The following is a 24619-nucleotide window of genomic DNA, read 5'->3' as shown; positions in this document are numbered from 1 at the left end:
TGACTCCATAATCTCAGCCACTAATGTTTTACTGTGCATAGTTTCAGAGAAAACATACATGTAGGAGCCGGTGGCTTCAGTGACTGGTCCAAGAGGCCGGCTTCTATGTGTTAATCACCCCTTGAATGACAGGTTTCTCTGCATGTCTATGTATAAGGAGAGACCTGTCACTCAAGGGGAGCAGGACAGTAGACATCGCCGGAGACTATGATCTGGATCTGGTCACCTGAGCCGCATGGTCCAGGGCAAGCGGAGAGTAAAATATAACTGTCAAAATGACAGAGACAGTGTCTGATACCTACTGGCAGTTTGGTTTGGGCAGCTTATACCAACGGTCAGGTCCCATTTCACAGGATACCAAATCTTGACTAAGAGCACATTTTTACTTTATGCCCTACCTCATGTTCAAAAAACTTGTCTTCTAAAGTCTTTTCTCCAGTTCCGCTTCCAACTCCTTCAAACAGTGCTCTGTACTCCTGCAAAAAGACAAACCAGAATGTATTCGGACCAACTGCTCTACCATAACTGATGACTATTCAGGCCTGGCTACAAAGACAGGAGAGGTATGAGGTCTTTCTAAAAACTTTTCTTTTCTCATGTTGCCGTGAAATAACCAGACCCCTTAGACTCAGGTCAGTATCATGTTATATGCCCTTGTTCCACAGTTTTCCCATGTATACACTCTACCGGCATATCAATATATGAGGTGGTACTTCTGTCTTGAGATTGGAAGTCCTTTGGAAAGGAGAGCTTACACGATTACTGTAAGTGCACAATGACCGGCATTTGATCCTGAGTTTTTCATATTTTCTGATATTGATAATAAACCATCATTTTCATTATGTTTCTTTAAATGTAATTAATAATTCAGTATATAAATATTCTCAATGTTTTGATAAATAAAATGATGTCTATCTAAAGCCCGCACACATGCTATTGAGATTGTACATACAGCGTAGAATTCTGCTGTGTTCTTCACTTGATCATAGTCATCTGCGCTGGCAAGTAGTCGTAGTCCCTCTGGATACAGTTTGCCACATGTTGGGTACAAAGTCTCCCGGTCTTCTTTGTTAAGCTCAGTGCCAAATGAATTGATAGTGATGATAAATGCTCGTCTATCGGCTTCAAACTGCGAGAGAGAGAGAATTATATATGGTGGCCATTTATTTAAAGTGGTTTTCTCAAGAACAAAATTACATTTTAAACAATACATCTGTGAATAAAAATAAACTCCTCAATTGGATGTGTTTTAAAAAAAATGTTCCTGTGCTGAGATAATCTTATGAATGTGCTCCTGCTGTGTACTGGGCAATAGCTGTATCTGACTATGCAGGAACATGGTCTGATCATACCACAGCTCCTGGGCAGGGGAGGAAGCAAAAGAGTATACAGATATTACAGCATAGGATCACAGCAGATTCTTTTTGTGAGTAAAACATTTCCCTGCCTGTTTTTAAGCAATATTTTTCTTCAAAGAATTAGCTGTGATCCCGTGCTGTAATATCTGTATAATATAATAATATAATAATAATAATCTTTATTTATATAGCGCCAACATATTCCGCAGCGCTTTACAGTTTAACAGTTTCAAACACAACAGTCATAGGTAACAATGTTAACAATACAGTAATAAAGCAAAATAAGACGACCCTGCTCGTGAGAGCTTACAATCTACAATGAGGTGGGGAGATACAAAGTACAGGTGTGTATTTACAATGATGGTCCAGCCATCTTCAGGGGGTGGGGGGTAGGTGAGATAGTGAATGGGCTACACACACACACAAACATAAAATGACTGATTAGGGAACGCGATAGGCCGCTCTGAACAAATGAGTTTTGAGTGAGCGCCTAAAGCTATGCAAGTTGTGGATGGTCCTAATATCTTGGGGTAGAGCATTCCAGAGGATTGGCGCAGGATTGGCGCGTATAATCTTTTGCTTCCTCCACTGGCCAGTAGCTGTGGTATATCCAACCATGTTCCTGCACGGTCAGACACAGACATTCCACAGAGGCACATTTATAAGATTACCTCAGCACAGGAAAAAATGTTTTAAACACATTCAATTGTGGAACTTATTTTTATTCCAAGATCTATTGATTAAAATATACTTTTCTTCGTGGCACAACTCCTTTAAATAAAGTATATAAGAGTATAGAAAATAAATCTAGTAGTCAATATCATAATGCTTTACTATCCTACATTCATGGAAATCCAAAGCCAAAGACAAAGCAGATTTTATGATGTTGTACTATATACAGTGTGTCCGTAAAGTCATGGAGCACTTTTGACCAGTCACTGGAATTCAGCGAAAAACGATAGAAATGTGAAATCTGCTCCAAATAAAAGAAAAACTCTTCCAGTTTCATATGTTGCGCCCCTGAGGGTCCAGTCGCCACAGAGGTACTGCATCTCAGCCAGAGGTGTGGTACTCCAACTCTCTGGTAAGGAGGGGACAATGTACAGAACCCTAACACTTGCACCCATCACTAGACCTCTCCAGGCCAGGGAGGGAATAGGTAGAAGGTGTGGGTGGAGAAAGTAGGAGAAGAGGAGGAGTTGATGAAGTGGAGTGAGAAGATGTTGAAGCCAGGGACTGGAGCTGACAGGAGCTCGTCCCAGCATGAGAGAACAGAGAAGAAGAAAGTCAGAGGGGAGAGAAGGAACGAAGAGGTCCTTGGGGCACGGGAAGTGTGGAAACCACCCGTGGTGCCCGCATCCACGCTGACTGTAGTCAGGTGGAGGGACCAGGTCGCAGTGGGGGACCGACCCTGAACTAGTGGAGGTACTACTGGTCCCAGCTAGGAAACCAGAGGCTGTCGTATCTTTATGTGTGACAGCCACACACAGCTCACTAAAAAGGGAGTCACAGATGTCAAGGGGACAGTGAGGACGTCACCCAGCAGGACCAGCGATTACCAGCTTAGGAAACTGTGTGTGGAGCACAGGGCAGGAGAGGTGGAGCCAGTGCAAAGAGTCAGCTAGGAAAAGGCACATAAGAAGGGGTTCTGGACAAGTGCCCCAAGCTACTGGAGAGTTGGCTGTCCCATTGACCAGGAGGATGCAGCACCCGGCTGGATACCGTACTCGAACTGTGAGTGAAAAGTGAAAACTGCACCTTGCTGTGTCCTCTCTCTTTATTGCACCATTTACCCTGCACTACATCCACCATCACCAACTTTAACATCTTTAACTGCCCTGGGGACTAAGCTCTACCTGTGGAGAGATATAACAACTCAGCTGTATCACCATCAGCCCCAGATGTTTCCTTAAGCAGCGTCGGCCATCTATAACTGAGTACTACAGGTGGCATCATGAACATTTCCCTTATTCCCTACAAACATTCCCTCCTCCCCTTTTGTTGAGTGCCCAGGGTCACGGACAAGGTCACTGCTGCCATGACTACCCCTTTAAGAACCGTCCGACCCGGTTCCGAGTACACCACGGTCCTAGCGGGTGTAGCACATACCTATTCAATGCGGTTCGATGTGGGCTCCATTTGTTGACCTACCCACATCCAATGATAGTGAAGTTCTTGCCACACACAGGGAAGGACATCTGGTCCAACAGAGTGAATAACGTCTGTGATTCTCTGTTTTAAGTGATTAATGTTTTTGATATGTTCAATGTACACATGTTGCTTCACATAACCCCAAAAGTAGAAGTCTAAGGTGTCAGATCCGGGGATCATGGTGGCCATGGCTTGACAGAACCCCTGCCTATCCACCGCCGAGGGAATGTTCTATCTAGAAACTCACGAACAATGGTAGCATAGTGTGGAGGAGTGCTGCCCTGTTGAAAGATGATACCTTCTGGACATTGTGACACTGCATACAATTCCATTATGTCGAGATACGTGTTTGCCATCACAGACCGCTTCGTGACAAAAAATGGGCCTATCACCTTATCATGCATCAGGCCACACAACACGTTCACTTTAGGGGTGTTAGGCTAGGGTCACATTGCGTTAGGGCAATCCGTTAAGCGCATAGCGCTAGCGGATTGCGCTAACGCAATGCTTCTCTAGGGTCCGCGTTCGGCGTCCCCGCTAGCGCAGATCCCCGATCTGCACTAGCGAGGAACGGACCTCGGGCGCGCCGCGGACGCTGCAAGCAGCGTCCGAGGACCGTCACTCAAATGACGCGACCTCGCTAGCGCACGCCCAATGTGGGTGGGCGCTAGCGACGCGCTCACCATTACAGGCTATGGCGGCAGCGAAAAAACGAGAAAAAAACGCGAAAAATACTGAACGTGTGCACATGGCCTTAGTCTTAGGTCATTTGTAGAAAGGAGGGCACGTGTAGGGCGATAGACAGAGACGAGAGAGGAGATATAAGGCGGTGCAGAACTGTGGAGAGCTTTGTGGGTGAGAGAGATGAGTTTATACTGGACCCTGTAGGGAATGGGTAGCCAGTGTAATGGCTGGCACAAGATGGAGGCATCGGTGAAGCAGTTGGACAGAAATATGACCCTGGCTGCAGCATTCAAGATGGATTGGAGAGGAGAAAGTTTAGTAAGAGGGAGACTGATCAGAAGAGAGTTGCAGTAGTCCAGACGAGAATGAATAAGAGCGACAGTAAGAGTCTTAGCAGTTTCAAAGGTGAGAAAAGGTCGGACTCTGGAGATGTTTTTAAGATGCAGGTGACAAGAGCGAGTGAGTGAACGGATATAGGGAGTAAATGAAAGTTCGGTGTCGAATATGACCCCAAGACAGCGGGCATGCTTCTTGGGAGTTATGGTTGAACCCTCCAGGGTAATTTCGATGTTAAGTAGAGTGAGGTTAGTAGAGGGGAGAAACACAAGAAGTTCAGTTTTGGAGAGATTTAGTTTCAGATAGAGGGAGGACATGATGTTAGAGACAGTAGACAGACAATCCTTGGTATTTTGAATTAGGGTGGAGGTGATGTCAGGGGAAGAAGTGTATAATTGGGTGTCGTCAGCATAGAGATGGTACTGGAACCCAAATCTGCTGATTGTTTGTCCAATAGGGGCAGTGTATAGAGAGAAGAGGAGGGAGCCTAGGACTGAGCCCTGCGGAACCCCGTTAGTAAGGGGACGAGGAGAGGAAGAGGAGCCAGCAAAAGATACAGTGAAGGAGTGCTCAGAGAGGTAGGAGGAGAACCAGGAGAGGGCTGTGTCCTTGAGGCCTATTGAGCGGAGCATAGTGAGGAGGAGCTGGTGATCCACAGTGTCAAATGTGACAGAGAGATCCAGGAGAATCAGCAGGGAGCAATGACCTTTGGATTTAGCTGTTATTAGAACATTAGAGACTTTAGTGAGGGCAGTTTCGGTGGGGTGTAAAGAGCGGAAACCAGATTGTAAGGGGTCGATAAGAGAGTTATACGAGAGATAGCGGGTTAGACGGGAGTGGACCAAGCGTTCCAGGAGTTTAGAGATGAAGGAAATGCAGCGCCCCAGAGTCCTGGTCGTTGCAGTGCTGTGGCTCCGCCACTATGGGGAGCTATGGTGCATCTGATGGCACTGAAGGAGTTCATCTAATCAGGTATCACAGACACCAATTCATTTCACCGCCGGGCCTTCAGGGGGAGCTAAGGGTTCTATTCATTAGGCCACTCCTCACAGACTGGTAAAACTGGGGGTCAGGCAGGAAGTTAGAGAGAAAGCTGACTGGGTTGGAACCAGGCAACACCTTGTGGCAGAGGGTGTTGTAGGGGAAGAGACAGTAGGGTCTCTGTTAGGGGTGGGATCCTGACAGAGGCTTGGCAACGAGAACGAACGTAACGGGACCGTGCCTGCTCCGGGTAGCGGCGGTGCCCAAGAAAGGATTAGAAGAGAGATAGATTGTGCTGAGTGAGAAACGAGATCAAAGCGATAGGAGAATACCAGTAGGAGTCGTGCTGTAAGACCGAGGCAACATTCTACTGAGGCGCACAACCGGTGGCCGGAACGCCGAGAGAGTATCATAATATCCAGCTTCAAGCAATACTCTAAACAGCGGCAGGACAGTCAGTCTAAGGCAGGCTGTCTCACCTAAATCACCTATGAAGTCTTGGGAGGCAATTGCGGGAGAGGGGCGACTCTAGGGTCCCGGAAGAACTCCAGGCCTACCCGTCAAACGGGTGCCGTTCTAACTGTAACATCAGGAAGGGACGGATGATTAGCAGAAGATCAGTTAATCGAGTTGTTGTGAGGGAACTTAAGAAACAGACACAACAGTTGTGGGGTACTTTCCGTAAGCATAGCAGGGAAGGACTACAACACATAGCGCTAAGAAGGAAGGCACTGATTTCCACCTGTGAAGTGAACTCTGGAGGTGCCATTGGACCGACCGGACTTGCGCAGCCTGGTGAACCATATTCTGGACTGAGGACTCAGAGATCTCCAGTAAAGAGGTAAAGAGACTGCAACCTGGTGTCCTCGTTATTTATCGCGACCTGCACCCCACAACTGCACCGCTACACCACCACTTATCCTACCGGACGTCCCCCACTGACGGACAGGGCCACGGACCGGGTCTAGCCACCGTGACAACCCCAGGACTGAGACCCAGAGGCCCGGTGCCGGGTACCCCTAGGCCCTGCGGCGGTGTGGGGGCGCTCCAGAAAGGTTAGAGATAGGACTGTACTTAGCAGTGCAGTTCTGGTCCAGGGATGGCTTTTTAAGTAAAGGGGTTATGATGGCATGTTTAAATGAGGAGGGAAAGATACATGAAGAAAGAGAGAGGTCAAATATTTTAGTCAGGTAAGTGGTGACCACTGGTGAGAGAGACTGCAGAAGAGGTGAAGGAATGGGGGTCACTGTTGCAGGTTGTATTCCGAGCAGAAGCGAGGAGCTTGGAAACTTCTTCTTCTGAAACAGGCTCAATGATGTCTAGTGAGCTTGAGGTGCGGCAGGGAAGGGGATCCAGGCACTGAGAAGATTGGGCTCAGTTATCCTGATGGATGTGGTTAATTTTTTCTAGGAAATAAGTGGCCAGATCCTCACCGCTGAGGTTGGTGATGGGGGCCTGTACTTTAGGTTTCAGGAGGGAATTTAAGGTTTCAAAAACTCGTTTTGGGTTGTTGGATAGTGAGGTGATGAGGGTGGTGAAGTAGGATTGTTTGGCCAGATGAAGGGCAGAGTTATAAGTTTTGAGCATGAACTTATAGTGGATGAAGTCTTCTGCTAAGAATGATTTTCTCCACTACCGCTCTCCACACCTTGAGCAGCGCTGAAGAAAGCGTGTTTGCATTGTGTGCCAGGACTGCCGTTGTCTGTGTCGGGTATTTCTGAATGGTCTTTCTTAATGGTACGTGTATTCCGATAAGTGTAGTAAGTGGGGGTGTCTCGGGTGAGGAGCCAATTCCTGACAGAGAAGGAAGAAGGTTGTGGTCCGAGAGCGGGAGAGGGGAGTTAGTAAATTCGTGCAGCGAGCCGGGACGGGAGAAAACCAGGTCCAGAGTATTCCCATCCTCATGCGTAGGAGAATTAGTAAAATGTGAGAGGCCGAATGAAGAAGTTAGAGAAAGAAGATGAGAGGCAGTTTGGGAAAGGGGATCATTGATGGGGATGTTATTGTCTCCCATGATGAGGGTGGGGATGTCACAGGATAGAAAGTGAGTAAGCCAGGTGGCAAAATGGTCTAGAAACTGGCAGGAGGAGCCTGGAGGGCGATAAACAACCGCCACTTGCAAGGAGAAGGGCTTAAAGAGTCTGACGGCATGGACTTCAAAGGAAGAAAATGTAAGTGAGAGAACCGGGGGGATGACCTGGAATGCACATTGTGATGAAAGGAACAAACCAACACCTCCACCCTGTCTGTTCTGTTCTCAAGTATGGCGGTATGTGAAAATTTAAATCCACCAAGCGAGAAAGCAGCAGCGGCGGTGGTGTCTGAATGCTGGATCCAGGTTTCTGTAATAGCCAGAAGGTTAAGGGAGTTAAAGAGGAAAAAATCTTGAATGTAAGTTAGTTTTGTTACACACAGACCGTGCATTCCAGAGAGCACAGTGGAAAGCGATAGGAGAAGGCATACACTGAATGTTAATAAGATTAGCAGGGTTTCTATATGCAGCTGGAGGAGAGTAATGTATGCTGGTGGAGGGAGGCCCAGGGTTGGGGGAGATGTCGCCTGCAACTAGTAAAAGGAAAAAAAACAGGAAGAGCAAGTGGTGAGATGATTTGTATGAATGTTTTGAGTGTTGCATGGAGGTAGTGGATGGTTTGCAGTGGGTAAGAAATGTCAGTAGAGCCTCAGAGTTATACATGGGAGAGGGGAGAAGGGAGGGCTGGATATGGAGAGAGTGCACAGAATGTGTTAAAGGTTGGGCGATTTGTGAGAAAGCAGAAGTAAAAACAAATAAGAAGCAGATTGATATGATCAATGCATAATATAGTATGACTGACCAAGGAGCATGTTTGTATGAAAAACTTACCTGTCTCCTGCCCTGTCCAACTGCCATTGTCTAACTGCCAAGCACTTTATGATTGGGCCAGAGAAAGGGCACCAAAATGTACACTATAAATAGATCCTGTGACTGTTCAAAAGTGCACCACGACTTTACGGACACACTGTATAAAAAATGTGTCCTTATTAACTGATATACGGCACAGATACTGCCCAAGATCACATATACAAGTATTTTAACTACTGTTCCTCTTTTTCTGACTTGTCCTCTACATGCAGTATAGTGTGGATAAATGGAGGTTAATTTTGATATCAACTTTATGCTAGTGCAAAAAAATCCACAATGTTGCAAATAACGCACTTGCAGTCACAATCCCGCTGTTCCTAGTGCCAGACTGGAGAATCTTCACAGTGCACATCACTTGCAGTGTGAGGAATCACAAGTCTTCAGTCACATATAGAGTGACTGCAGACTTGTAGCCTAGGCCAGACAACCCCTTTAATGAGTAGGAGAATTTTGGAAGTATTTTTATTTTTAATACGAGAAAAATGGATGCGGCATTGCATCTTTATACTGGATGGTGCCTGTCACTAGTTTAATATACCATGTCTTTGAGTCCTTTTATTCTTGAGCTGTGTCTCCACTCTTCCTCTCTCACTGCTTAACAGTGTTTTTCCTATACTGTATATTGGGAGATAGCTGTTGGTCGGTATGTACAGTAGCTCCCGACATAAATATTTAGGGCTCCCTGGGGTGCATAGCTATTGGGGAGGACCCTCAGCTCAAAATCCCTGAAGGAGAAAAGCAAGGATTTTATCAGGACTACCACACACAACACAGTAAGGAATACATTGCTATGTATAGGGGCTTTGTAACAAGTTGTATTCTGTCCTCAGGTGGGAAAGCAGAAAAATGGGTTCCAGATTCCCTTTACCAAGTGCCTATAATTACAAATCTATACAAAAATGGTAATCCGGATGCTTTAGGCATTTTTTTTTTACCTCAAGAATAGGGCACATTATTTCTTGTGTCGTTCCTCCAAGAGCTTTGCAGAATTTGTAGAAAGCCTCTAGATATGACTGATAGAGAAAACAGACATAATAAATAGAGTATAGGGAATTTTTCATATAATATCGTAAAAAGGCATTTTGTGGTTTTATTAGAACATCCAGCACTTTGTAAGTAATCTCATAATTTATAGCTGTTCCAAGACCATCAATCTAACCTATCATGGTATTACATTGTCTTATTTGTTGCTTTCCCCTGGTCAGATGGAATTCTTTGGAAATATTCCATTAGTGTCCAAACCTCAGGACTCCCACTGAAGGGGCAACAGCACTCATTCACTGGAATAGGCTAGGCCCCTCATTAGCATTTTGACTGCCTGTATTATAAGGTGCCATATTTACTTTTTCAGATCCAGAAAACGTTTGACATGACATAGTGACACGTCAGAAGCTTAGCTTGGGAAGATCCGAATGCCAAAACCCTCACCAGTTACTAAGACGAGGAGAGAAGCCCTGAAACACTGAGCCAATATGGCGGTGTTGGTCTCTACCCTCCTCAGTGGTGGGGTCAGGCTTATAGATAGTACATGAGCTTCTGCACACCACTCGATATAGTCCGGGGGTCAATTTGCTCAGTTTAATACTTCTGCTCCTTCGTTTCAGCAAATAGTGTTGGTTTCTGTATTTGGTACCCAGCTGATCAAATCTTAAGAATTTTTATTATGGCATGTCAAAAGGTTACTGAAATTGGAGGTACACAATAACCCCTTCACGACATTGGATGTTCACTCCATACTCCTTACATGACATGTGCCATATGTGTTAAAGAGCTACTCTAACACTAGCGTCTGGAACTAACCCCAATCGCTGCGGTTTAACCAGTTAACTGCAGCTATCAATATCAGACAGCCTTTACCTGATGGGATATCCCATTAAGTGCCCTTTGTCCTACCCCATGCACGCACGTGTTTACAATGGGTTTCTATGGCAGCCCGTGACCTGCTGATGGATCCCATCATTGCCACCTTTGTACTCATATGAAGCCCAGCCTGTAGCTGGGCTTCATTGTCAATCATGATTTTTCACTAGATACTACAATACTATCGCGTGTTCTGTTCCTCTAAGTTAAAAGTAATAAAAAAAAGTTTTAAAAAATATTACAACATAAAAAACATAAAAGTTTGTATCGCCCCCACTTTCCAAATTAACAAAATAATAAAAACAAAGATATATAATATTACCATGTCTGTAAAAGATCTAAGTAAAACACAGTTCGATGGCAAAAAATATAAAATTAATGTAGTAAAAGATGTAAACGAAAAAAAATTGAAATGCGAGAATAACCTTTATTAAGCACCTCACACCCTTCCAAAAATGCAATAAAATCCTTTCAAAACATTGCATGTACCACAAATTGAGGTAATAATCAAACTGTCAAATCCTCACGGAAAAAACAACCCGTCGAGGGGAAAATAAAAACGTTAAGGATCTCGGAAAAACAACTTTTTAACCAATATGAAAAAATACTTTAAGAGTTTGGTGTCATTATAATTGTACTGACCTGAAAAATCATGTTGCCAGGTCATTTGTACCACACCATGAATGCTCTAACAATAAAACTCAAGCAACATTTCTGGAATTGCGTTTTTTTTCACCAGTTCTAAACATTTGGATTTTTTTCAAAGCTACAACTCATCCAGTAGAAAACAAGCCCTCATACAACTATGTCTACAGAAAAAAAACAAAAAAGCTGATATGGCTCTCGGAAGAAGGGGAGGGAAAAAAGCACAGCAATGCAAAAGTACAGACTTAAAGTTAAACATTCCTCAGCCAGGTATGAAATCAGTGTCTAGCTGTCAATGTCCAGTAGACCGTACCTTGTACAGTTTGTTTCGCATAATTTCAATATTCATCTCATCCATATCATTTTCTGACAGGCAATCTTGGAAAAAGTCAGCTAGAAATGAAAAAAAAAACAACAGAACTTTACAATGTTGTTATTCCTGGGATGAGCAATGATAAGACTTTATGAACCATCTACAAACAAGTAATTTCCAAACAGCAGTGGAAGTCCACAGAGATATCAACATGGATGTTCCCTTACCGAGGCCACATTCATGAGTGTATAATGGCGTCTGAGGAGCATAAGGAATATATTTTATTACCATTTCTCTGCAATGAAAGTTTCAATGAATTGTCAGTGTCAAAAAGTCAATGTTTAGGACAGCATCTTATTGGAGGGCACTTTTTTCACCTTCAGAAGGCTGCTGGAACACATCGGGATCTAAGCCTCATTGGAGGTATGAACATCATGTTCATATATTGGTATACTTTTGTTTAGAAAGTTCTCATGCCTCATTTTTGTGTGTTATCTTACTAGTAGAGCCATTTGTGTTGTGTGTGGTTCGACCACTCAGAACCCACTCATCACAAGAATGGGGCACCTTTATTCTATGGTAGTGTACATGATTGGCTGCCACTCTATTAATTTTCTATTGGACAGATTTTGTGGCACTTAATATATAAGTATTAGAAGTTCTAGAGATGAAATAATCAGTTTTACTAATAATTCAGATTGGTGTGCACTCAGCTTGGGTTACTTCAGCTCCCCATCTGTTATTTGGGGCATTCCTTCGTCTCTAGTCTCTTCTGGTCTTCATTCACTCTGCACCATCCCTTCCTACACTGAGTATGCTTCAGACAACACACGTTTGCCCAGTTATCGCTTCAGGCGAGGCCCCCGTATAAGGTCCTGATGTTGTGTCATCATGTTGGGTGTCACCCGAGGCCTACTCAGAACAGGAAGCTCAAGTGCAGAGTAATGGAAGACAAAAAGGTACCAGAGCAGGTGAGTTGTAAAGGAGGTTATACCATTCTTTTTCTTTTTTAACCATTTTGTTTAACATGCTCTGGGTATTGGGAAAGCCTGTAATACGTACACTCGTGGTCAAAATTGTTGGTAACCCTCGTTTAATGACAGAAAAACCCACAATGGTCACAGAAATAACTTGAATCTGACAAAAGTAATAATAAATAAAAAAAACTATGAAAATGAACAAATGAAAGTCAGACATTGCTTTTCAACCATGCTTTCACAAAATTAAACAAATAAATAAAACTCATGAAATAGACCTGGACAGAAATGACTAGCTTTATATTTTGTTGCACAACCTTTTGAGGCAATCACTGCAATAAAAAGAGTCCTGTAACTGTCAATGAGACTTCTGCCCATCTCGACAGGTATTTTGGCCTACTCATCAAGAGCAAACTGCTCCAGCTGTCTCGTGTTTGAAGGTTGCCTTTTCCAGACAACATGTTTCAGCTCTTTCCAAAAATGCTCAATAGGATTTAGGTCAGGGCTCATAGTAGGCCACTTCAGAATAGTCCAATCTTTTCCTCTTAGCCATTCTTGGGTGTTTTTAGATGTGTGTTTTGGGTCATTATCCTGTTGCATGACCCATGACCTGCCACTGAAACCAAGCTTTCTGACACTGGGCAGCACATTTCTCTCTAGAATCCCTTGATAGTCTTGAGATTTAATTGTACCCTGCACAGATTCTAGACACCCTGTGCCAGATGCAGCAAAGCAGCCCCAGAACATAACAGAGCCTCCTCCATGTTTCACAATAGGGACCGTGTTCTTTTTTTGATATGCTTCATTTTCCTGTCTGTGAACATAGAGCTGATGTGCCTTGCCAAAAATTTAAACTTTTGTCTCATCTGTCCAGAGGACATTCTCTCTGAAGCTTTGTGGCCTGTCAACATGTAGTTTGGCAAATTCCAGTCTGGCTTTCTTATGATTTTTTTACAACAATGGTATCCTCCTTGGTTGTCTCCCATGAAGTCCACTTTGGCTCATACAACGACAGATGGTGTGATCTGACAATGATGTTCCTTGAGCGTGAAGTTCACCTTTAGTCTGTAAGTTTTTCTGGGCTCTTTTGTTACCATTCGTATTCTGTCTCTTTGATTTGTCATCAATTTTCCTCCTGCGCCCACGTCCAGGGAAGTTGGCTACAGTCCCACGGATCTTAAATTTCTGAATAATATGTGCAACTGTAGGCACAGGAACATCAAGCTGCTTGGAGATGGTCTTATAAGTTTTACCTTTAACATGTTTGTCTATAATTTTCTTTCTAATCTCCTGAGATAACTCTTTCCTTGGCTTCCTCTGGTCCATGTTGAGTGTGATACACACCATGTCACCAAACAGCACAGTGAGTATCTGTAGCTCTATATACAGCCTCCCTCACTGATTCCAAGATTGTAGACACTTGTGATGCTAATTAGTGGACACACCGTGATTGTGATGTCCCTTTTGTCACATTATTTTTCAGGGGTACCATCATTTCTGTCCAGGCCTATTTCATGAATTTTATTTTTTTTTTAATTCTGTGGAAGCATGGGTGAAAAGCAATGTCTGACTTTCATTTGTTCATTTTCATAGATTTTTTTATTAACTTATCAACTCCTTTCTTCGGCCAATTGGAAAGCATCACAGCCTACTATAGCTTCCAGCTTACTGCTGGAAGCTGCCAGATATACTTTTGTGCTCCTCTGGTTAAGGTCTGTGTTCTCTGCTCTCATAGTGTATGTGTTCCATGTTTTGACCTCAGCATCTTTACCGAAGTTTCTCCTACCATGACTAAAGGTGCTTGACGCACAAGAAACGCATCAGTGTTTTTTATTGCTCTAAGCCAATATGGATGTTATTGGTATTTTAATATGTACCAATAAAGAAGATTTTTATGTTTGTGGTGCTGGATTTCTCCTCCTTGCTTCCACACTATAAATTCTACATTGAATGTCACCTGCTTAACCCAGCAGCAAGTACATTGTCGCCTCAAAAACACTAATGGCATACTCCTGCGAGCAGGATTAAGTACCGTGGTAGACAGACAATTAGTTGTAATATTCACAGATTCTATAATAGCAGAGTCTGTACCAGAGGACTGGCGCATAGCAAATGAGGTGTCAAAATTCAAAAAAGGGGGCAAAAACTGAGCTTGGAAATTAAAGGCTGGAATGCTTAATCTCTACTGTGGGAAAAATCTTTGAAGGTTTTCTCATAGATGCTATTTTTAAGTTTCTCACTAAAAATAACCTCATGACCCAAAATCAATATAAAGGATCGGTCCTGAAACTAATCTAAAATGCTTCGATAAGAAGGTAAGTTCAAGACTGAACCAGGATAAGGGTGTGAATGTCCTCTATCTGGACTTTTCAATGGCATTCAATATGGTGCCATATAAAATGTTGATACCAAAAATGAGTACGATTGGACAAAGGTAAAATATGTATAATCAGGATAGCAACTGGTTACATGATAGGAAACAAATGGAACACATTCTGAGTGGATCACAGCTAACAAGAGGTAGCCCAGGGGTCAGTATTGGGCCTTCTTTAAAAAAAAAAAAATATATTTATTAATGACCTTGAAAGAGGGCATATAGAGTAAAATGTCAATATATGCAGATGATACTAAACACTGCAAATTACTCAGCACAGAAGAATAACTTAATATTACAGTGAGATTTACTGTATATAAGCTGGAGGTTTGGGATGGAGAAATGGTAATTGTAGTTTAATATAGATAATTGTAAGGTCATGAATTTGAACTGAGGAGATAAAATGTACATTTAATTGCTAAATGTAAAATTCTGTGTAAGACTGTCACTGAAAGAAGACTTTGGTGTATGGGTGGGAGCAAACTATAATTTTTAGAGACCAGTGCCAGGCAGCTGCTGCCAAGGCACATAAAATCATTAGCTGCATTAAAAAGACTTGGATGCCTTAGAGAAGAGAATTTTGCCTTAATAAATGTCACTAGTCAGGCCACTCTGCTTTCGTTTTTGGGCTCTCTAGTGTATAAGAAAGAGATAGCTGAACAACAGGGAGTGCAGAGACGAGCGACCAGGGGTACTAAGGGAATGGGTGAACTGCAGAACCAAAAAAGGATATCAAACTTGTTATTTAGTATGGAAAAAAGAAGGTTTAGGGGTCATCTTATCGCAATGTACAAATATATGAAAGGACAGTAGAGATATCTTTTTAATAATCTTTTTACAACTAGGCCAGCAATGGGGACACGGAGGTATCTTTTATGTCTAAAGAAACTAGGGTTTAATTATAATGACAGACAGCGATTCTTTACTGTGAAAGTAATGAGACTATGAATTCTTTATTATGCGAGCACTGAGATTATGGAAGTCTCTACTGCAAGATGTTGTAATGGTTAATTCACACAAAAAAAAAAGTACAAGGAGTATTCGGATGCCATTTTTAATAAACATATTACAGGTTATGGGCACTGAATTCCGCGATGGTGCGCTGATGCAGGTAACTAGTCTGATTGCCGTTTCTGGAGTCGGGAAGGAATTTTTCCCCTAAAATGTGGCAATTGGCATCTTCCTCATGGGACTTCTGCCTTCCTCTGGATCAACATATTAGGTCATAGGTTGAATTCGATGGACTAATGTCTACTTTCACCTTAAAAGCTAGGACAAGGTTATCCTATTTCTGCTCTCTTCCCTTAATGGTTTTATGAGAGACCAGGAAATTTTCAAAAAATTATAAAATATTACATGCGTCTGTAATGAATATGTTAAAATGGTTTTATTTGCAGAGTATTATATATTATAAACTAGGTAATAAGTTGCACAAACCAAGAGGAGTGTCCACAATGATCGCATTGAATAGGTCCGCAGGAGTCTGGGCAATGTTGACTGCTTCCATCTGGTCAAAGCTGCCCAGGGGATGGCACTTAGGAACCAGTTCAGAAATAGGTCTCTGGTGTAAAGTTCCTGTGATGAGTAGGATGATGTTATCAATCATGTAGCTGTACCTACAGATAATAATGAGAAAATGTCAATGTTCATCAGAGCCAAACCTATTTACCGCGTGTCACTTTGTAAAGGAAGCGAGTTATTCATCTTGTCTATGATATTCCTATATTACAACATAGTCCATAGAATTTACTTATGCTTTTCAGACATCAAGGGTCATTAACCCAAGAAAAGGTTCCCTAGACACACAACAATACATACATTTAGATTCCATTTCATGAAATGTCTTGGCTATTGGAGATTATAACAACACAGTTATGCCATTTCTGTAGGTTAAGAATTCTGCACATTTGAACCTATAAATGTATCACAAATCCCACAGTCTATAAAAAAAATTAAGCTACACATTTATTAGGAAGAAGTGGCTGTCTACTGAAATGTATGAACATTTTGGAGACAACTGATCCAGTATGTCCAAAAGAAGTTAACACTTTCGGTTCCCTTGATGTAATATTATATATGGAGCTTGCTCAGCAGCTGAGCCTGCACCACAGAAGTCAGATGTCGGCTACTGCCTCTGACAGTGACAGTGACTGCAACAAGACAATATGCTACGATTGCTGCCCAGCATTGGGGCCGGATGGTGGTCAGTGCCGGGGTGCTGTTACAACCGCTGCTCTCTATACACAGAGCGGTGACTGAACGAGTGGTGACTGAATGAGCGGTGACTGAACGCGCGCCGATGCCGCCCCGTGACTAAAACTCGAACTCTGCTGGGGGAAATAAAATTCATAATTTCCTCCCAGCAGTGGGGCTCTAATTGTGGGCACTGGGCAGATTCAGAACACTATTAACCTGTTGTGGATTCTGTTTGTGGGCTCCCTCTGGTGGTTGCTGCTGGTACTGGGTGACTTTGGTGGGTTGCGGCCTTTGGTTTCCACCTGTCCATCAGAGGCTGGGTGTTTCCTATTTTACCTGGCCTTTCTGTCATTCCCTTGCCGGCTATCAATGTATTCAGATGTGCTCTGTTTGGTTCCTGCCTACCTGCTCCCAGATCTTTCAGGATAAGCTAAGTGCTGATTTTCAGTTGTTTGGTTTTTTGTCCAGCTTGCTTATTATGTCTCTATGCTAGCTGGTAGCTCTAGTGGACTGAGGTTCTCCCCATGTGCCATGAGTTGGCACATGGGTTCTTGTAATCTCAGGATGGTATTTTTGATTAGGGTTTTTTGCTGACCGCTCAGTCCCCTTTTGTATCTTTCTGCTTTCTAGTTTACAGCGGGCCTCAATTTGCTAAAGCTATATATATCATCTCTATGTGTGTGCCTTCCTCTCATTTCACCGTCAATACATGTGAGGGGGCAACTATATCTTTTGGGGTTCATTCCTCTGGAGGCAAGTGAGGTCTTATTTTCTCTGCAGTACTAGTTAGCTCTTAGGCTGGTGCGTGGCGTCTAGAACCAACGTAGGCACGCTCCCTGGCTATCTCTAGTTGCGTTTGTCAGGCGTAGGGCAGCGGTCAGCCCAGGTTCCATCACCCTAGAGCTCGTCCGTTATTTATTTGTACTTTGTTTGTCCTGTGCTATCCCTAGCCATTGGGGATTCATGACAGTATAGCCGGCCCACAAAGTGTTAATATTTTGGGCTGAAGCAGGAGAAATAGAAGTGTTTAAGGGAATTTTTTTTTTTTTTTTTTTTTTCCCTTCAGAGTTTTGCTGCCTAGTAGTGTTGAGCATTCCGATACCGCAAGTATCGGGTATCGGCCGATACTTGCGGTATCGGAATTCCGATACCGGGATTCCGATACTTGCCGCGTATCGGATACCGGAATCGGAAGTTCCCAGATTCAAAATTCCGAAATTCAGCCAATGAGAATGATTCCAAGTGTGGGCACATCCTGTTTAGCATGGAGGGCATGAAACTACTGGCAAGGCTGTGATTGGCTGCTGAAATGATGTCATGATGCAGTTTAAAAGTCGCTGGCGCCATTTTGCGATCACTCTGCTGTGAATTCAGTTAGTGACAGGACGCTGTTTGCTGACTGAGGGACAGTTTAGAGATAGCGATTTGCTTCTTTGTGCTTTCCAAAGGCTAATTTAGCAACCGCTGTGTTCACCTACTATTCACCTTGCTTTTGCCTTGTAGCGCTGTTTTCACAGCGATCTGCAAGGTCTGTGTGTGTGTGTGTGTGTGTGAGTGCAGCCCACTCTCTAGTCTGAGTGCAGCCACATAGGCCATCCATAGCTGGTTGTATTCAGTTCAGGGAGGGTGGTTCATTGCCTCATACTGTTCTTTTTTTTTTTTTTTTCAAGTAGTGTAGTCTGCTGCTAATTTATTCAAAAAAATCCTATTAGTGTCTTTCCACCCGTCTCCAGCTAATTTGTGGAAAAACACTACATAGGATAAAGTAGAGGAGGGTTTTTGGGCCTTGCAGCGCCGTTTACGGCTGTTTGCACGGTCTCCGTGTGACTGCAGCTCGCCCTGTAGTCTGTGAGCAGCCGTAGCCTGGTTGTCTCCAGCTCAGGGTTGTTCACTGCGTCATACCGCCAAATCAATTTTAATTTTTTTTCAAGTAGTGTAGTCTGCTGCTAATTAATTTAAAAAAATCCTATTAGTGTCTTTCCACCCGTCTCCAGCTAATTTGTGGAAAAACACTACATAGGATAAAGTAGAGGAGGGTTTTTGGGCCTTGCAGCGCCGTTTACGGCTGTCTGCACGGTCTCCGTGTGACTGCAGCTCGCCCTGTAGTCTGTGAGCAGCCGTAGCCTGGTTGTCTCCAGCTCAGGGTTGTTCACTGCGTCATACCGCCAAATCAATTTTAATTTTTTTTCAAGTAGTGTAGTCTGCTGCTAATTAATTTAAAAAAATCCTATTAGTGTCTTTCCACCCGTCTCCAGCTAATTTGTGGAAAAACACTACATAGGATAAAGTAGAGGAGGGTTTTTGGGCCTTGCAGCGCCGTTTACGTCTGTCTGCACGGTCTCTGTGTGACTGCAGCTCTATCTGTTGTCAGTTCAGCCCCCAAAAAAGAAATAAATAATAAAGTTCACCAAACACACCAGTTACACCACTTTACATTTCTGTAGGCCACATTAGCTCATATTAAAGTCTAGTCCACACTTTAGAAAATTAGTGTTTCTTATACCTGTTAGGAGGAGTTGCTCAGGAATAAGCACACAAATCCGTTAGTACTTTTCTGCTTATCTTTATCAGTCAACCAAGATGAAGAAGGCAGTGAGTAAGGCACGTGGGCGTGGGCGTGGGCGCGGAGCAGGGAGGGGACGTGGGGATTCTGTGCCTGCTGCGGGCACCGGTGACTCATCAGCACCCACTTTCACCAGGCAACAGTCGTTCATGCGCAGCTTTGTGTCAGAGCGCCGTACACCGCTGCTGCGTCAAGACCAAATTGAAGCTGTTGTCGGATGGATGGCAGCTAATGCATCAACTTCCATTAGTGCCACATCCTCTCAGACACAGAGCACTGGAGAGCAGCCATCTGTCTCTTCACCACCTGCCAAATTGCCCAGGCAGACAGAGAGCCCAGGACAGGAGTCGTCTCTACTTCTGTTCTCTGAATCTCTTGGCTTGGAAACAGGGGGCCAGCCAAGCAGCATTGGAGAAATGGAAGAAGAGGCAGGGTGCAGTGATGCCCAACAGCTTTTTCTGTCTTCCTCTGAAGAGGCGGGTGGGCCAGTGGCTCCGGTCACCACATCGCAGGCCGCATCAGCTGATGATGACACTCAGGTGCCACTTACTGGTGCGTGCTCTGCTGCTGAGACTACCCAGGAGGAGCAGTTGGGGGCAGAGGGTAGTGTAGATGATGAGGTCCTCGACCCATCTTGGCGTGAGGGACAGGAAGGTGGTGGGAGCAGCTCTGAGGAAGAGATTCCCCGTACGGCCCAAAGAGGGAGAAGGAGGGGGAAGACCGCGGATCCTGCAGCCTCCGCTTTGGCACCCGTTAGGAGCATGTCTCTTCCAAAAGCCAAAAAGGGCGCTCCCAAGACTTGCAGTGCCTGGTCCTTTTTTGACACAGTTGCAGATGACATTTGCTATGTCAGATGCAACGTGTGTCATCAAAAAGTCAAAAGAGGTCGAAATGTCAGCAACCTCAATACCTCCAACATGTGGAAACATGTGCGCAACAGGCACCCGGCGGAGTTAGAAAAACACACTGAAGAGGTAGGCCAACCAACAGCGGCAGCTACCACCTCTTCAGCTCGTGTTGCCTCTTCCTCTAGCTCACACGCAGCTGGTTCGGCTTCCTCCCAGGATCGCCGTGGAAGAACCTCTGGCCCTGTTGTCCAGAGACCCGCTGTAATTCCACCCGCAGCACCACTTTCCCAGTCATCCACACACTCCCAGCCCAGTCTACAGCCATCGGTAGTACAGGCATGGGAGAAAAGGCGGCCTTTCTCGTCAAACCACCCACGAGCACAGGCTCTGACTGCAGGCATTGCCAAACTGCTGTCACTGGAAATGCTGTCATTCAGGCTGGTGGAGACTGACAGCTTCCGTGACTTGATGTCATTGGCAGTCCCACAGTACAATGTGCCCAGCCGCTTTTACTTCAGCAGGCAAGCCGTCCCTGCCCTGCACAAGCATGTGGAGGGACACATAAAACACGCGCTTCTGAACGCCGTCAGTAGCAAGGTCCACCTCACCACCGATGCGTGGACCAGTCAACATGGACAGGGGCGATACCTTTCCCTCACTGCCCATTGGGTTAATGTCGTTGAGCCAGGTACAGACCGTGCGAGTGGCGCAGGACGTGTCCTGCCCACTCCAAGGATTGCAGGAATCCATTCTGTACGCATTGACTCCTCCTCTTACACCAGTTCCTCAGAATCATCGCTGCAGGAGCCGTCACAGTCCACCTCCACATGGACCCGTGATGAACGTGTACCTGTTACGACCGACATGAGCACAGCCGTGGCCAAACGTCAACAGGCCGTCTTGAAATTAATTTTTTTGGGGAATCGTAGCCACACAGCGCAGGAGCTCTGGAATGCCATCAAGCAGGAGAGCGATGTGTGGTTTGTGCCAGCGAATCTCCAGCCAGGCATGGTAGTGTGTGATAATGGCCGAAATCTGGTGGCAGCTCTGGGCCTCGGCAACCTCACTCACATCCCATGTCTGGCACATGTGCTCAATTTGGTCGTGCAGAGCTTTTTGAGGGACTATCCGGATCTTGATGCACTGCTGCACAAGGTCCGCCTAGAGTGTGCTCACTTGCGGCGTTCCAGCACGGCAAAAGCGCGCATTGCGGCTCTGCAGCGCCGACACCGCCTGCCGGAACATCGCATCATATGTGACCTACCTACCAGGTGGAATTCCACGTTACATATGTTGGAGCGGTTGTGTGAGCAGCAGCAAGCTGTAATGGAGTACCAGCTGCTTCAGGCGCAAAAAAGTCGCAGTCAGCGCCGTACAGACTTCACAACCACAGAGTGGGCCACTATGAATGACGTCTGCCAGGTTTTGCATCCCTTTGATTATTCCACGCGGATGGCGAGTGCAGATGATGCACTAGTCAGCATGACTGTCCCCCTTATCTGCCTGCTTGAAAAATCACTGCAAGCGCTAAGGGATGATGTTGTGGAAGAGGTGGAGGATGAGGATTCACCATTTCCATCATCTTCTGGACAGTCAGCGCCACGTGGTTCCTCACAAACGCGTAGGCAGGGGACAGTTTGTGAGGAGGATGAGGAGGAGTCAATGGAGGAGGAAGACGTCCGTCCAGAGGAGGGAGTTACCGAATTGTCCAGTACTCAGTGTGTACAGCGAGGGTGGGGTGATGACGAGCAGGCAGAGATCACGCCTCCAGCAGGGGACAGCGTTTCTTGGGCAGTTGGCAGTCTGCAGCACATGGTGGATTACATGCTGCAGTGCCTGAGAAACGACCGCCGCATCGCCCACATTCTCAACATGTCTGATTATTGGGTGTTCACCCTCCTCGATCCTCGCTACCGGGACAACGTAGAAAGCCTCATCACACCGTTGAACCGGGAGCGAAAAATGCGGGAGTACCAAGACACACTGGTCAATTCCATCATCTTCTCCATTCCAACTGAGAGAAGTGCTGCTAGTGCATTACAAAGCAGCTCAGTGCGTCCAGGCAGTGGAGGAGGCTCTGCACAAAGAGGGAGCAGAAGCAGTGCCTCTGCCGAAGGCAAGACCAGTATGGCCCAACTGTGGCACAGTTTTCTGTGCCCCCCACAAAAGTCTACACCATCACAGACGGCTCCAGTCAGCAGGAGGCAACGGTTCCGTCAGATGGTGACAGACTACATGTCTTGCCCTCTTGCTGTACTCCCAGACGGCTCTTCCCCTTTCAAGTTTTGGGTCTCAAAGCTGGATACATGGCCAGAGCTAAGCCAGTATGCATTGGAGGTGCTGTCTTGCCCTGCGGCCAGTGTATTATCGGAACGTGTCTTTAGTGCTGCAGGTGGTGTACTAACTGACCGTCGCATGCGACTATCCTCCGATAACGTTGACCGGCTTACTTTCCTGAAAATGAACAAGGCCTGGATCTCGCAGGAATTTGCCACTCCTCCTCCTGATTAAATAATTAGGTCACTGTATACGTTATCCAGGTCTCCTGTTGTGTTCATCTTTCTACCACCTGAACTTAAATTCCTGTGCTCCAACACCGCCAGTTGAGGCTCAGAAGTGCCGTCTGCACAGTCAAAACATACGACCCAGTGTTATTGGGTTTCAGTAACGTCAGCTGATCCCCAGCTGTGTAGCCGGCAATGTGTCATGCGACCGCCACGCTGACACAACAACTGAAATGTAAGGGAATCTGTCCCCCCCCCCCCAAGGCGTTTGTTACTGAAAGAGCCACCTTGTGCAGCAGTAATGCTGCACAAGGAAAAGGTAGCTATTTTTGTTTAGCTCCTTGCACACGCAGAACTTAACACTTATAAAATGTGTCCACTGATACCGTAAAACCGTCCCGGAGGTGGGACTTTCCTTCGTAATGTGACGCAGCACAGCCGTCATTCCTACCCCCACGGCGCCGCGCACCGGCTCCTCAGCGTTGTTTTATTCCGTCCCGGAGCCTGCGCTGTTATGTTATCCCGTGGCCAGGCACACTTAGCGCTGCCCGTCTTCTGGCATCATTTGGTGTCAGGATGGCTGCGCCTGTGCGGCCGCGCTGGCAGAGAGCCCGCCTCGCAGTGTCTTCTGATTTAATCCCACTGGGGGCCTGGGATCCATGGACATGCGCAGTGCATATCTGAACCTCCACCTCTCACTCATTTCCCTATGGCTTCTTCAGACTGTTCGGTGTCAGCTGGTCCCTAATAGCATGCCACGGCCGTGACACCGCACAGTCTTAAGAAGCCGTAGGGAGGGGAGTGAGAGGCGAGGATATGCACTGCGCATGGACACGGATCCCAGGCCCCCAGTGGGATTAAATCAGAAGACACTGCGAGGCGGGCTCTCTTCCAGCGCGGCCGCACAGGCGCAGCCATCCTGACACCAAATGATGCCAGAAGACGGGCAGCGCTAAGTGTGCCTGGCCACGGGATAACATAACAGCGCAGGCTCCGGGACGGAATAAACCAACGCTGAGGAGCCGGTGCGCGGCGCCGGGGGGGTAGGAATGACGGCTGTGCTGCGTCACATTACGAAGGAAAGTCCCACCTCCGGGACGGTTTTACGGTTGCAGGGGACACATTTTATAAGTGTTTAGTTCTGTGTTTGCAAGGAGCATGATGAAAAGAGCCACCTTTTCCTTTTGCATCTTTTGTGCTGCACAAGCTGGCTCTTTCAGCTACAAACGCCTTGGGGGGGGGTTAAAGGTTCCCTTTCGACTTTCTCAGGCTTCGGCCTACATTGTGTTCCTCTGCTTTTCCACCTGTCCCTGGGCTCCAACACCGCCAGTTGCCGTCCAGAAGTGCTGTACGCACAGTCAACAGTCCCTCCTCTGTTATTGGGGTTCAGTAACGTCAGCTGTTCCCCTGCTGTGTGTGTGGCAATCCCTCCTACCTCCTCCAACCTCCTCCTCCTCCACCTGCCCCTGGGCTCCAACACCGCCAGTTGCCGTCCAGAAGTGCTGTACGCACAGTCAACAGTCCCTCCTCTGTTATTGGGGTTCAGTAACGTCAGCTGTTCCCCTGCTGTGTGTGTGGCAATCCCTCCTACCTCCTCCAACCTCCTCCTCCTCCACCTGCCCCTGGGCTCCAACACCGCCAGTTGCCGTCCAGAAGTGCTGTACGCACAGTCAACAGTCCCTCCTCTGTTATTGGGGTTCAGTAACATCAGCTGTTCCCCTGCTGTGTGTGTGGCAATCCCTCCTACCTCCTCCAACCTCCTCCTCCTCCACCTGCCCCTGGGCTCCAACACCGCCAGTTGCCGTCCAGAAGTGCTGTATGCACAGTCAACAGTCCCTCCTCTGTTATTGGGGTTCAGTAACGTCAGCTGTTCCCCTGCTGTGTGTGTGGCAATCCCTCCTACCTCCTCCAACCTCCTCCTCCTCCA

At 45.8% G+C, this 24619-nt stretch overlaps 1 protein-coding gene across 1 annotated transcript in view; it reads right to left on the bottom strand.

Annotated features, from left to right (window-relative positions):
• ATP6V0D2 (ATPase H+ transporting V0 subunit d2) overlaps nt 1-24619 on the bottom strand; it is a 75711-nt gene that overhangs the window by 2046 nt on the left and 49046 nt on the right. The window contains exons 3-7 of the mRNA XM_077270777.1: nt 16019-16197; nt 11231-11310; nt 9348-9425; nt 953-1129; nt 399-476 (exon numbers count right to left, since the gene is read on the bottom strand). Of these exons, the coding sequence (XP_077126892.1) occupies nt 399-476; nt 953-1129; nt 9348-9425; nt 11231-11310; nt 16019-16197 (592 nt within the window). The remainder of the gene's footprint in view (nt 1-398; nt 477-952; nt 1130-9347; nt 9426-11230; nt 11311-16018; nt 16198-24619) is intronic.

The sequence above is a fragment of the Ranitomeya variabilis genome, chromosome 6 (genome assembly GCF_051348905.1).
Source record: "Ranitomeya variabilis isolate aRanVar5 chromosome 6, aRanVar5.hap1, whole genome shotgun sequence".
Taxonomy (NCBI): domain Eukaryota; kingdom Metazoa; phylum Chordata; class Amphibia; order Anura; family Dendrobatidae; genus Ranitomeya; species Ranitomeya variabilis.
This window is presented reverse-complemented; position numbering and strand designations above follow the sequence as displayed.